Consider the following 14,340-nt stretch of genomic DNA (forward strand, 5'->3'; position numbering starts at 1 on the left):
CCGCCCTGGCTCCTGCTGCCTGCCTCGGGCCTGGACACAGCATGGCGAGGGGGAAGGGGGTCACCAGGGGGCTGAGCACCCCGGGTGCAGTTCACAGAGCTGCCCAACAGGATCCCCTGATCTGCAGGGAAGGGAGGCCCTCTTCTGGGGCCCTCTGTGCAACAGCAGAGCATGCGTCCCCAACCAGTCACACACTCCTCCTTCTGTCAGCAGTCAGAGGCTGGAGCCACCACGAGCCTCACTCAGAGGCCAGCGGGCTGTGCCCCATGTGACCACCACCACACGTGGGGTCCCACAGACTTGGGCGAGCGGCAGGGTGGGGTGTGGGCGCAGGGCCAGGCTGGAGGGACTTCACGGTGTGGTGTGTGGCCAGACTGGGGACACAGGGCGGGCGTAGCCCTGGTCTCAGCGCGGCCCCTGTCGCAGGCCTGCAGGTATGGACACGTGCAGCAGCTGGAGCACCTGCTCTTCTACGGCGCGGACATGGGCGCCCAGAACGCCTCGGGGAACACGGCCCTGCACATCTGCGCCCTCTACAACCAGGTCAGTGGACGCGCGGCCCTCCTCCCTGGTTTCAAGGAGCATCAGGTCCCAGGTCCCAGGGTGCTGAGAGTGGACCCCGCGCCATGCAGCCCAGCAGTGGAGGTGGGTGGGTCTTCCTGGAGGAGCAGGGGTCCCAGTGCAGGGCTGTGCTGGAGGCCTGGCCGCCCTGTCAGTCCTCAGCATCCTCTTCCCAGTCTGCAGCTGTGATCCCAGGTTCACGGTGACTTCAGCTGACATCTCAACCTTTAGCCACTCCCACGTCCATCCCCAGCCCCTTCATGGCTGCTCCTCAACCCAGGCACCTCCAGCCACCTCGAAGTCCCATTTGCTTCCCGCTCTTAAACCTTCCTGGATTCTTTGCTGGGAAACTCCTATGCATCCTGCGATACCCAGTTGGGATATCCCCCACCCAGCCGCGTCTTCCCTTGAGAGCCCTGGTGGGCTTAGTGGGTTTCCTGCCCTTCAGGCCTTTGTGGGACACAGCAGAGTGACATGTGCAGCATGGGACGCAACACCCCCTGTTTCCTCTCCACCTTGAGCCCCGCCTCAGGGGCACGGGCTGCCTCATTCTCCTCTGGGCTTAACACGGGAGAGGAGCGACTGGACGGGCTGGGCAGCAGGGCAGCTGGTGGGAGGAGCGTCCTGCAGAGCCCAGGAAGCCTGGCTGTGGGATTTGTATGCAGCGCGGCTCGTCCGCGTGGCTGTTGGGAGGCTTTGTGAGCCTGGTGCTTGCCTGGCTGTAGCTGCTAGCACATCTGCACAGCATCTGCTTAGTAATTACTGCCTGAGACGGAAAACATCCCTTAATTTCCTCCCGTGTATTTCAAGCATATTTTATCATTGGGGAAAAAAAAGGAAATTATTTTTTCTGTCACTCGAAATAATTGCAAACAAGCTTTAAAAACGTCCATGGGAGTTTTTATTGGAAAAGGTCAAAACATTCCGAGGGGAAGATTCTTAGCTCTTCACGTGGCCGGTGCTCTCCAAGTCACTCCACACGCCCTGAGCTTGTCCCCACCACTCAGGAGGGGCCGCGGCTGTCCCAAGCAACGCCCCCCCCCCCGCCTTCAGTCGGGATGGGTCAGTGGACTCTGCTGGCCAGTGAGTGAGCACTTGGGCTTTGAGCCGCGTGGAGCCTGCTGCAGGCTGTGGCTCTGGGGCTGCTGCAGCGTGTTCTCGGAAGGGTGGCTGCGTCCCAGGGCAGAGGGCGCTCGGCCTGTGGTTTGCAGAGCCTTGAAGTGGAAGGCCCCACCTGCCCTCCGCCCACCTGGGTTAGCCACATGCCTGGCCGGGGCTCTGTGGCCTCTGCCCAGCAGGCCCGGGGCCTCTGCCCGGGTGGGGAGAGCTGTCTTCTCCCTGGGCCTGGGATCACCAGGGCAGCCGGCCGCTGCCAAGATCCAGCTTCCGGGGAGTGCCGAAGGTGGCATGCTGAGCTCTGACCGCTGCCCTGCGCCTGCTCCAGGGGAGCCTGAGTCCACTCACAGGCACTGGGCCTGTTGGCCCCACAGCCTGGACGCTGCCAGTTGGAATGTCAGGAGGGTCCTGGGCTCATCTCTGGAGTCACCCCTCCCTGGGACAGCAGGGTGCTCTGCAGCCCCCCGGGGCCCCCCAGCTCCCTGGAGGGTCTTGGTGACAGGAAAGGAGCTCCTCCAGCCACTTCTCAGTGGGCTCCGAGAGGGGCCGCGCACCCCAGGCTCTCACGGAGGGCTCTAGGAGAGCAGCCCGGCCTCTGTCTGGCGGGCAGGCCTCTGGCGTGCATGGCCTGGTTCTGACCTGGCACTCTGTCCCCCACGGTACCACCTTGCCAAGCACCTCCTCTCTTCGGTGCACGTGTCACCTGTGTGTGTGCCGAGCTCAGGGGCAGACAGTGACGTTAACTAGAAAGGGGGCCATCAGGACACATTGACTGTCCCTGGGAGGGCCCACCTGCTGTGGTCAAGACAAGGACACAGGGCAAGGACTTCAGAAGGGGCCTTGGTGAAGGGGAGCCACAACCCACCAGGCCTGGTAGTCAGGGTCCCCAGGTCTGAACCACTACCTGGCTGTCTGCTGCCAGCAACCCACTGTCTCTCTTGGGTTCTGCGTTTCCTCATTTGTGATGTGGGGGCAACCATCTAACTCACAGGGATGCTGGGAAGACATGGTGGAAGCAAATATGCTGTACCTGGCATGTAGTACATGCTCAGTAAATTGTAGCTGTCGTAGTGGTATTGGACGACCTGGCAATGGTGACAGTGAGGGTGATGGTGGTGGTGAAAGTGCTGGAAATGAGGGTGGTAGTGATGGGGAGAGTGAGGAATGGAGATGGTGAGGATGGTGGTGGTGGTGGTGGTGGTGGTGGTGGTGGTGGTGATGGTGGTGATAGTGGTGATGATGCTGAGGTGATGGTGGTGATGGTGGTGATGGTGATGATGGTGGTAGTGATGGTGGTAGTGATGGTGATGGTGGTGGTGGTGATGATGGTGGTGATAGTGATGATGGTGGTGATAGTAGTGATGATGGTGGTGGTGGTGGAGATTGTGGTGATGATGCTAATGGTGATGGTGATGGTGGTGACGATGGTGGTGGTGGTGGTGGTGGTGATGGTGGTGGTGGTGATGGTGATGGTGGTGATGGTGGTGGTGGTGATGGTGATGTTGATGGTGGTGGTGGTGATGGTGGTGGTGGTGATGATGGTGGTGGTGGTGGTGATGGTGGTGGTGATGGTGGTGATGGTGGTGGTGGTGGTGGTGGTGATGGTTATGATGATGGTGATGATGGTGGTGGTGATGGTGGTGGTGGTGATGGTGGTGGTGGTGATGATGGTGGTGATGGTGGTGATGATGGTGATGGTGGTGGTGATGGTGGTGGTGATGGTGGTGATGGTGGTGGTGATGGTGGTTGTGGTGATGGTGATGATGGTGATGGTGGTGGTGATGGTGATGATGGTGGTGATGATGGTGGTGGTGGTGATGATGGTGATGATGGTGGTGATGGTGATGGTGGTGGTGATGGTGGTGGTGATGGTGATGATGATGGTGATGGTGGTGATGGTGATGGTGATGGTGATGGTGATGGTGATGGTGATGGTGGTGATGATGGTGATGGTGGTGATGATGATGGTGGTGGTGATGGTGATTGTGATGGTGGTGATGATGGTGGTGATGGTGGTGACGATGGTGGTGGTGGTGCTCCTGCTGTTGGCCTCAACAAGCCTCTCCTCCTGAGGCCTAACAGCACTCAGGTGTGTGGGACGATACGTGTACTTTATCCATTTTACGCGAGCCTCAGCTCTAATAAAACACACTGTGATCAGAATATTCTCTCTTCTCTTATGCCATCAACTAATTAGGGCTTTGATTGTAAGCAGCAAATTGTTTCTAATCTGTGGACTCCCTCAGCCTCGCGCCTGCTTTCCAAGAGCTGCAGGGGAGGCAAGAGTGGTGTCTGCTTTCCTGGGCTGGGTGACCAAGGGCCAGAGGGAGGGCCAGACATCAGAGGTTACCAGGCCAGGCCAGTTTGTCTAGAAGACACGCACGTGCGTGCACACACACGCGCGCGCACACACGCACACGTGTCTCTCCAGAGCAGGTGTCTGGAGCTTAGCGAGGGCCACGGTGGGAGCAGTGGGGTGTTTCCTGTTTGGATCTCCATGCCCTTGCTGATGGCCCCTAGGCCCTGGCCAGCTCTGCCTCTGCATCCATGGGCATGAGAGGGGTCACTGTCCCCCAAGCACTCTGGGTCCTGTGGAGTGGAAGGTGTGCACAAGCCTCCCGAGGCCCCCGAGCTCTGGGACCCCTCAGCTGCCAGTTCCTTTGTACAGGTGGGAGACCCCGGCTTGTTCAAAGGCAGCTCAGTTAGGACGTGCTGAAGCGCCCAGCCCGCGGCCTCCCCGGGAGGTCCTTCCCCACACCCACTGACTGGGCCAAGTAGGGCCCCGGGGAGGCCCGCAGACGTGCTGGTGCCCCATGGCCTGGAGGGGTGCTGCCCCAGCTACCCTGGCCCTTGCTCTGGGGTGGTCTTCAGGGGCAGGCTGAACTAGGGACCCGGTCCAGCCCCATGCTGGTGACATCAGCATCCTGTTTACACGCTGCCCCTCTCCAGTGCCCTGGTGCGTGTGCCTGGTGTCCTACAGGCCCGCCCTCAGGGATTGCCTACCCGGAACAGCTCCTCAGCCGGGCAGCAAGCTGTCCTGTGTGGACGCTCGGCTGAAGACGCCCAGGGCGGGAGACAGGAGCCCCCGACGGGCCTGGAGGTGCCGTCAGCCCTGTCCTCGGTGGTGCCATGCTGGTGTCCCTCTCCTCCACACCTTCGCTTATGGAAACGCCCCTCCAGGCCCTGCCGGCCACACTCACTGGGCCTAGCCTATCCCCATGCCCCTGGCCGCAGGTTCCCACTCCTGTCTTCCCAGGTGGTCCTTCAGACTTCCCTCTCTTATTGCCACACCTGTCCCCACCCAGCTCGGCTTCCTGGTGACAGCTCTTGGCATCCATGCCGCACCCTCCCGTTAGGCGGATCCTCCCTGGGGTGACCGTGGGCAGCCCGTCTGTGCCCTTTGCACCTTCTGGAATAGGTGGCCTTCCAAGATCTCCACCCCAGCCCAGCCCTAGCAGTGAAGACCCCACCTGCCAACATCCCCCGTGAGGACCTGCTTGGTCCAGGGCTGGGTAGGGAGGGGACTCACGCACATGTGGGGGACCCCCTGCCCACCTTGGTGAGCCATCCACTGAGTACCACCTCCGTCCTCCCGTCCCTTATGCCCATCCCAGAGTGTCTCCACAGACCTCGCTAGGTGGTCCCAGAGTCCCAGGTGTGTTCTGGGAAGAGACTGGCCCAGCCTGGACCCACGGCCCTCATGGGTCCTGACCCTCTGTGGCCTGAGGCTTGTTTGGGGGGTGTCCTTCCAAGGCCCTGGAGACAGTGGTGCCCATGAGCAAGACCCCCCAGTAGCCGTGGAGCCATCTCGGCAGGTCTGTGCCCCTCCGGGTGGCCTCTGGGGCTGACCTAGGAATCGCAGGGCCTCCCAGCCTCCTTGGCCTCATCCCGCTTAGCACACGAGCACCCTGGGGCAGTGAGATGTCTCTGGACATGGCCAGATGTTTCCCACCGAGAGCCACCGCCCCCAGGAACAGGGCCCCCTCTGTGGCTTTTCTTCTCAGTAGAGCTGGGCTGCACAGGTGCCTTGGGGACAGCGTGTGGTGGGTTCCATCTGCCTCCCCCCCCGTCCTTCCCGAGGCCGGGCAGTCTGCTCCCCAGTCCAGGCTGCCTTCCTCCTGCCCAGCAAGGTGGTTCCCTGGACGGAGCCCCTCTGCCCAGCATGGCCTCAGCGGGGCTTGATGCGGCGTGTGACCTTTCACCCTGGGCAGCCTGGGTGCAGCTGGGTGCACAGGACACTGGCCCCGGAGGACAGCCAGGTCTCTGCGTGATGGCGGCCGGCCCTTCTGCCTCCGGCTCCACGGCTCCATTCCCCTTTCCTCCTCACTGTCAGACCATGGGGTCCTGGGTGGCAGCCCCTCCTGGCTCCAGGAACCTTGTCCTCCTGCCCTTGACCTGCCTGGCCTCAGAGGGCAGAGGGCAGGCTGCGGCCCGGGCTCGCCCCGCTCTATTTCATTCTCCTAAGTGTGTTTATTGAGATGTGAGTCACAAGCGGCTCAGTCCCCAGGTAAGGTGCCCAGTGCAGTGAGCTCTGCCCTTCTCCGCCCATCGCCGCAGTCACCTCAGGACACTGCCCCCAGCAGGAGCCCTGCACAGTGAGCTGTGCTCTGGCCCTCTGGCCCTCTGGGCCTGGGCAGTCGTTTGCCTGCTGTCTGCTCTGGATGTGGGGCTCTGTCAGAGCTGCTGTCCTGCCAGGTCCTAGGGCCTGTGCACTGTCCCACCCCGGCCCCTGCAGGTCCCCACTGCAGGTTCCCCTCCTGGTCTGGGGCCAGGGTCCTGCGACCCGCCGTGTCCTGTAGCTCCCTGGTGGTGGCCTGGCTGGCTGTTTCAAGCATCCCTTCGTGGAGAGAGCATGTGGAGTGTCAGGTCCAGGTGATCCTTCCCGACCCCGTCCCTGAGCGCAGGTGAAGGTGGGGTCCCTGACATTCGGCTGTGCTGTGCACGGGCTCAGGAGGAAAGTGCCCAGCTCCGCAGTGGGCTGCCTGGCCTGATGCGTGCTGCCCACTGTCCACCTACGTCCGTCATCTCAATGCTCGTCCAGAGCCACACTTACTCTAAATAGCCAACGGCATTTGCTAGGCAGAAGTATTCTGTCATGTAGGCACTGTGGCCTTCCGGTCAGCGAGGGCCACATGCAGTGGGGATTCCGTAAGGTCACGTGGCCTGGGGCCGTGTGAGGCCTCTTCGCTTGTGTAAGTGGATTCTGTCACGTTTGGACAATGGCAAAATCACGGGAGAACGTGACCCTGTCCATAGCCAGTGCCTGTTCTTTGATTCTCTGCCATCGGCCTTCTTCTCCGTAGTGTTTGTCCCATAGTCCTCACTGGGAACTTCTGGAGAGACGGCAGGAGGTTCCCATCTCATCGGCCCCAGGCCCAAGTGAATAGGGTGGATTCCTTCTCACTGTGAAAACTCACAGGAAGTGGCTTGGGGGCTCCTGCCAACGTGAAAACACGTGAATGTCCGTGGAGGATGTCCTGCGGCTCTGGCCCTGACCCTCCCTCCCGGGGAGTCGGTGCTGCCGCACGTCCCCCAGACGCTGCCTCTGCGTTCCTACTGGACTCTCAGCTTTTAAGGTGCCCGTGCAGCTGGGGCGCAGCAGACGTTCCCGTGATCCCAGAGGCCAGGAGGCTGAGGCAGGAGGATCACAGGTCCCAGGCCAACCTGGGCGACTTTCGAGACCCCCAGAAACTTAGCAAGGCCCTGTCTCAGAATCAAGGGGACTGGGGACGTATCTTGGTGGCAGTGCTCCCGACTTCAGTCCCCAGCACCAAAACAGGCAGAAAACACACTATGGGCCTCAACTGCCCTTTGGGGGGAGGCTGCCCTCCCTGCTGGGAGCCCCCGGCCCTCGGCCTTGGCCCTGCGGTGGCCTGGGTGAGGGTGTCCTGGCCCCCCCTTTACGCCCCTGCGGGTTCTCCTTCCTGTCGCTCTCTCAGGAGAGTGGACAAGACGTTCTGTCAGTGCCACCTCCCGGGGGAGTGGCTTGCTCACAGTGAACCCTGAAGGCAGCCAGGCCTCGCCCTGTGTGGGGCACACTGGTGTCACCTGCGCCCCAGCAGTGGGAGCCTGGACCCCGCTGTGCCTGCAGGTGTCGGGGACTCCTGTGAGCGGGGCTGGGGGACATGGTCCCTGCCACGGCGTCACAGCAGCTTCTTCTCTTGGCTTTCAGGACAGCTGCGCGCGCGTGCTCCTGTTTCGGGGCGGAAACAAGGAACTGAAGAACTACAACAGCCAGACGCCATTCCAGGTAAAGAGGGTCCTGGTGGCAGGGGGCCTCGCGTGGCCTTGAGGTGGAGGTTTAGGGTCCCTGTGCAGGGCATCGAGCGTGGGGCATGGGTTGCGTTTCACGTGTGAAGGCTGCTCCTGGGGCCTCCTTGCTGTTAGGTTGAGCAGGTAGGTGACGCGCACAGGTCCCCAGGAGAGCTCTGGAAAAGCAACCAAGACTTGGCTGCTCTCTGATGCTCTTTAGAAAGATGGGCTCTGCTGCCGGTCCACAGAAGAGGGCACGTGTCATGGGGAGGGGCTTGCTGTCCAGTGGCACCACACCATGCACCACCCCAGGGTGGAGGGAGAGTGACCCCCTGGGGTTCCAGGGTGCGGCACACAACCCTGGGCCTAAGTGAAGAAAATCGGACAAAATACACAAAGGTGGTATCGTAACCACCTAGGATCACGATCCCTGGCACCCACACCTCCGCCGTGTTGCTCAGGCGCCAGGAGACGCTCTGGCGCTCACCACTCTCCCTGCCCTGGTCTCGGGAGGCCGGGGCTCCCCTCGGTCTCTGCAGATCCGTCTGCTCCGCACATTCCACACGGGACTCACCACACTGGCTTCCTGCCTTTGGCCTCTCTGTGACGTCTTCGGGTTTGCCCTGCCCTGGGCATCGGGCTGCCTTCTTTTCAGGGCAGATTGGGCCTGGTTCTGCCAGCCAGGCCTGGTTCTGTGGGCCAGGCCCACATGAGTGTGGTGGTTTCTGTCAGATGGCGGCTAGTTCAGAGTGCAGAGATACCAGGGTGTGTGCGTGTGTCGGTGAACGTGTGTCGGTGGACGCGCTGAGTTAGACACGGTGGATACTAGACCCAGGTCCACCCGCTGGACCTGGAAACTGAAGAGACGGCGATGCTCCTTAAGGAAGTGATCACATCTCCTGGCTGGGAGGAGTCGGACTGGGGACTGGTCTCCCGTGAGCTTCCTGGTATCTTCTCGGATGTCACTAACGATACAGACTTGATGTCTTGAAAGTGCGATGGCGCCGTCCCCGGAGTCCTCTGGTCCCCACCTGGACTCAGTGTTGACGCTGAGTTGCACGGGTGTGACGGGAGTGGCTTGCACAGCGATTGCTGGTCTGCGCTGGGCCTGGGAAGGGTGTCTTTACTCTGCAAGGAAAGTTCCTTCTTCCTGTGGGAACGTGCGCCTGCCTTGTCCTTCGGGGTCAGCTATGGGGGGGATGGGGGGGAGGGCTTGGTTTCAGGAATTTATTTTTGCCATGAAATATGTATTTCTTTGATTCTTAAAAAAAAAAAAAAAGACACGAAGTTGCATCAGTTGCGTAGACACAGCAGCCATGGCCCCCGAGTCCCGGTGAGCACTGATGGCACAAGGGACCTTCCTGGGCCCCACACTCGTGCAGAAACTGACTCACGATGCCTCAGGGAGGCAGGTCGTCCAGGGCCTAGAGGCCCTCCTGTCACTGAGCGTGGACGGGGACGCCCTGCCTGGGAGTGTCTCGTGGAGTGTCCACACACCCTCAGCGCCCAGCAGCACCCGAGCAAGGCTACACGGTCCCTTTCTGTGGCTAACAGCAACCAGTCAGATGCCACGAATGGTTCCCAGTGACACTGATGCAGAAATCCTGATGAACTGGCCAGACTTGTGCCCTCCAGACGTTGCTCATGTAACCAGTGGGGCTGGAGCCTGCCGATGGCACCGTCCCGCTGGACTCCTGCGCTGACTCGGGAGCCGGGTTCCTCCTCCCCATCTCCTGCCCTGTCTCTGCACAGTGGCTGGTTCACTCTGCGGGTCCTGGCCTGGAAAATGGCCTCGGCTTCATCTTTCATTCACAGTCCTCCCCTCCCCGTTAGGAAAGTGCATCGTTTAGCGTTGGGTCCCCCAGGGACACGATGGGTGGCTGCATCGTTTCAGAGGGTCAGATGTGCTCAACTGGAAAGCCTCGGAGCTGTCCAGGCTTCCGTAAGGAGTCTGGGGATGTGGCGAGTTCCTCTGGCTGTGCCTTTGATTGCTCCTTGACCCAGACGCTGGGCCAGCAGCATCAGGAACTTGAGAGAAATGCCGGTTCTCAGGCCGCACCCTCACCTTGGAACCGGAAGCTCTGGGGACAGGGTCTGGGCTCTGTGTCCATGAGCAGGGACTCTTACCCTCACCAGACAGAAGTGGCTCTCCAAGGAAAGAGACCAGAGGAGGAGCAGCATTTAAAACGTGGGCTGGGACCAGGGCTGTGGCTCAGCGGCATAGCGCTTGCCGTGTACGTGTGAGGCACTGGGTTCCATCCTCAGCACCACATTAAAGAAAAGGGGTGTGTCCATCTACAACTGGAAAATATTTTTTAAAAATGTGGATTTATCTTCAACACCAATGGAGGTGCTGCTGATGGTGATGGTGACATCAATGACAATGGTGATGGTGATAAAGATGGTGATCGTGGTGATGAGATGGTGATGGTGAAGATGGTGGCGGTAGTGATGATGACGATGGTGATGATGGTGGTGATGATGATGGTGATGGTGTCAGTGGCCATCATGGTGATGAAGATGGTGACGGTGGTGGTGGTGGTGATGACGATGGTGGTGGTGACAGTGGTCACCTTGGTGATGAAGATGGTGGTGGTGATGGTGGTGGTGGTGGTGATGAAGTCACGCATGGTGGTAGAATGGTGGGAGTGGCGGATCTTTTCACTTTCACGAGTTCTGAAGCTCACAAATACTCTCATATGTTTTCTCACTTACTGTGGAACAACCCAGTGAGGTAGGCCTTTTTGTTTCAGTTTATGGGAGAAAAGCAGATACAGAGAGACGATTAGCTGGAATTCCAAAATTGGTTCGTGGCAGAGTCGGTGTCCCTGACTCCTGCCTTGCAGCCCTGGGCTCTGGGGTCGGGAGTGAGGAAGATGGTAGCTTCCCTGGCCGCTTGGTGTGCAGTGACCACCAGGAACCCTTCTGCTTCAGGCTGTTCAAGGCAGCAGACGTCCTGATCCTGAAGACGGCGAGAATCAGAAAGGGAAGAGGATTAAAAACAGAAAGACCCCGGTCGGGGCAGGGTGCAGGGGAGAGCGGTGGAGGGGCTGGTGTGCGTGTCAGGAGCAGAGGGAAGGCGGGAAAGAGAGAGGAAAGGAGATGGCCACCGCGGGCATCCAGAATGGCCCCGAGTCTGGTTGTAACCGGTAGAAGCATGAGGCCCCGCTGGAAGGCAAGACCTACGCGGTCACGAGCCAGGCTCTCCGTGGGCAGCACTGTGAAGAGCTGGGCCCCAGGCACAGCTCATAAGAGGACAGCATGCGGAGGGCTGGACACCGGGCCTGTCCTTTGCCTTGACCTCTGCACTGCATGTCACACAGGAGGACAGCCAAGGCCAGGAACGAGGAGCAGCCCTGCAGCGTCTTGTGAGTTAGGAGAGAGCTCCTGTCCCGTGCCGGCTGCCCCCCGGCAGAGCAGGTGCTCACAGGTGCACGTGGAGGCCCTTGGAGACCTTCTGTTCCCTGGCCTCTTCATGGTCGGTGCCCGGGGGAAGCTCTGGGGGCTGTGGCCCTTCTACAGCACAGTCCCTGGGGAGGATCCACCCGTGACCGTGAGCTCCTGAGACGTCACACCCAGTGTCCATTCTCCAGCCCTGGGGTCTCCTGTAAGTCACGCTGCACAGGACTTTTCTTTTTTAAAAGAGAGAGAGAGAGAGAGAGAGAGAGGAGAGAGAGAGAATTTTTAAATATTTTCAGTTTTCGGTGGACACAACATCTTTATTTTATCTTTATGTGGTGCTGAGGATGGAACCCAGCACCCCTCGCATGCCAGGCGAGTGCGCTGCCGCTTGAGCCACATCCCCAGCCCCACAGGACGTTTTGATCCACTTGGGCCACACGCAGGCTGGTCCTGGAGATCACGATGGCCTGGCGAGGTCATGGCCATGGTGTCAGTGTCACAGCACGGGGATTGCGTCCATGTTCGCGGGGACGCGGGCGTGAGGGGCGGCACACTGCTGCTTGGGGAAGGATCCCCGGCTGAGTCCTGGCTTCCACGTTCTGGGCTCAGCTCTCCCCGGGTATGAGTCTCCGGCTCGCTCCTTCCGCTCGTTAGAAAGCTGAGGCCTGGGCCTGCGCCCCTGGGCCAGCCTGGTGCCTCACGCTTGGACATGATGACCGTGTGCAGCTGGGAACCGCCCTGCACTGAGCCGTTCAGCCGCGGGGAGAGGAGCCACCTGTGTCACACAGGCACGAGGTGAAGCGCGGAGCCCTGTGCGCGTGACCGGCCCTCACAGCTCTTCTCATTGCCCCGTTTTGAAACAGATGCTCAGTTCATGGACTGGCAGCAGGGATGTCCCTCTGGCTTTGTGGAGGACGTTGCGGTTCTGAAAGTGGCACTTTCCCTGGGGAAGCGATGAAGCCCGCCCATCAGGCCCTCCTGTCTCCGTTCCCTCCAGGTGCCTACAGGGCCTCTTTCCTGCACAGCGGTTTGGTAGAACCACGAGCTGCGGCTGTCCCGTGGCTCTGGGAGCTGGGTCCCAGGATGTGCCCTCGTTGGGTGGCCATCTGGGTTGCGAGTGGCATGAGCCGGCAGGCCAGTTGCAAACTCCACGTGAGATATGCACCATGTGTATGCACAGGCTCGGCTCCCCTGGAGGAGTGTGTACCTGTGATCCAGCCCGGGCAGGAGTTGGCCTGGCGTCCCCACCACCAGGAGCAGTGTGGCCCAGGGTCCCCATCAGCTCAGGAGTAGTCATGGGCATCCTCTCCACCTCTCCTGCTCGGGGTGACCCCAGGCCCCTGCAGCCCACCCAGTGTGATGGTCTACGATAGACCCTTGCCCCAAAGACCGCCCCAGCTTGACCCTCCCCCTCCCGGCTCTGGGTGACCAAGTGTTGGTCTGCCTCTGGAGGGGAGGTCAGCCAGAGAGGGAGAAGCAGGGCCCTCAGGGGCCAGGAGGCTGGGGAGATGGGAGGAGGGGTGCCAGGGTGGGGGCCGTGTCCTGTTGGCAGACCCAGAAGCAGCCTTTGGAGGGCACCACCCACACGCTCCTCTGAGCCTGGCTGGCACCAGCCACAGGCCTGGATCAGCCAGGAGCCAGAGGTCTGGCCCTGCGTGTAGGGGACCGTGGGGAGCACAGCGCAGAGGAGGAGGAGGTCTCAGAGCACGGAGGCCGGAGGATGAAGCAGGCTCTGTGGGAAGGGGTGTTGGTCAGGGCGCGGGGCAGGGCTCCTGTCTGCTGGCCTGCAGGGAGCTGGGGCCACATGGGGGGAGCCGCACACGAGCACACCAGGGGAGGCCCGTGTGGGACGCTGCCCCAGGCTCGGCAGGACTCGGCAACAGGTCCTGCAGTGTCCTGCAGTTCAGCTCACTGGGACCTGACTCCCTGGGCTTAGCACGGACCCCTCCGCTGAGGTGCAGGCCTGCCAGCCCCCGACCCGGCTGTCCACCTCAGACTCCAGCGGCAGGTCCAGGCCGTGGCCTCTGCCTCCGCTGCTGGAGTAGCTGGAGTTTCCCTGATCCTCACCTTGGACTTGATAACGTGCGAGGACACCTTACAGAAACCAGGAAAATGAGGCCGTCTCATGGTCACTGTTGCTGACGTCCGGGCCAGCAAGGCTGACCCTGGGGAGTCCCATGTACCTGTGCAGCCACTCGCCCCCCAACAGAGCCCAGTGGCACCGTGAGGCTGAAGTGGAAGGGAGCTTGTGTTTGGTGTGGCCACACCTGGACGGGGGCTGGGGGCCCGGGGTTGGACAGGGAGGAGCCAACCCGGGCAGGAAGTGCGCACAGCCGGGGGTCCCTTCAGACCAGCCACACGGGGCCTCGCCAAGGTGAGGAAGCCATGGTGCCTCAGGGTGCTTCCAACTTGTCCAGGTGCTTGTCCACCGGGCCTGTTGCTCCCAGAGTCCCAGGTGACTGACTCGGGAGAGAACCACCCAGAGAAAGGACCCTCAGAAGGCAAGATGGCGCTGGTGCCTCGGCCAGGGCGAGGCTGGAGAGTCTAGGGACTGCTGGGGGGCTCCGGGCAGGGCACTGTGAAGACCGAGGATCTGTTCAGTTGATGTCCCTGCAAAACTTGAGAATGTCCCTGTGTCCCACAGCCAGTGACAGTTGCCCTGAAGAGCAGCGTTATCACGAGAGCATCATGGGCGAGCGCGAGGGCTCAGCAAAATGTCCTAGGGCCCACGATCCCACACAGGAGCCACGGGACACTGGGGCCGTTTCAAAGAGGGTGACGTTGAGCCCACTGTCACGTTGCGTGCCTTGCATGTGCTTGGTGGCCGCCATCTTGGGAGCAGCATTGTGGATCCCTGGCTCCTCAGCCCAGTGTTGGTAGAGTTCCTTCACCTTCCCCAGGGGCCACAGCAGTGTCAGGCCTGCAGCAGCCGGGTGTGTGTGTGTGTGTGTGTGTGTGTGTGTGTGTGTCTCCATGGGAGAGTGTGAGAGTGTGTCCGGGGTCAGTGGG

At 61.0% G+C, this 14,340-nt stretch overlaps 1 protein-coding gene across 1 annotated transcript in view; it reads left to right on the top strand.

Annotated features, from left to right (window-relative positions):
• The window catches only part of Shank2 (SH3 and multiple ankyrin repeat domains 2), a 341,817-nt gene that overhangs the window by 47,588 nt on the left and 279,889 nt on the right, over positions 1–14,340 (top strand). Inside the window, exons 7-8 of the mRNA XM_071615968.1 lie at positions 427–543; positions 7,850–7,927. Of these exons, the coding sequence (XP_071472069.1) occupies positions 427–543; positions 7,850–7,927 (195 nt within the window). The remainder of the gene's footprint in view (positions 1–426; positions 544–7,849; positions 7,928–14,340) is intronic.

Source organism: Marmota flaviventris, chromosome 9 (genome assembly GCF_047511675.1).
Source record: "Marmota flaviventris isolate mMarFla1 chromosome 9, mMarFla1.hap1, whole genome shotgun sequence".
In the NCBI taxonomy this organism is placed as follows: Eukaryota; Metazoa; Chordata; class Mammalia; order Rodentia; family Sciuridae; genus Marmota; species Marmota flaviventris.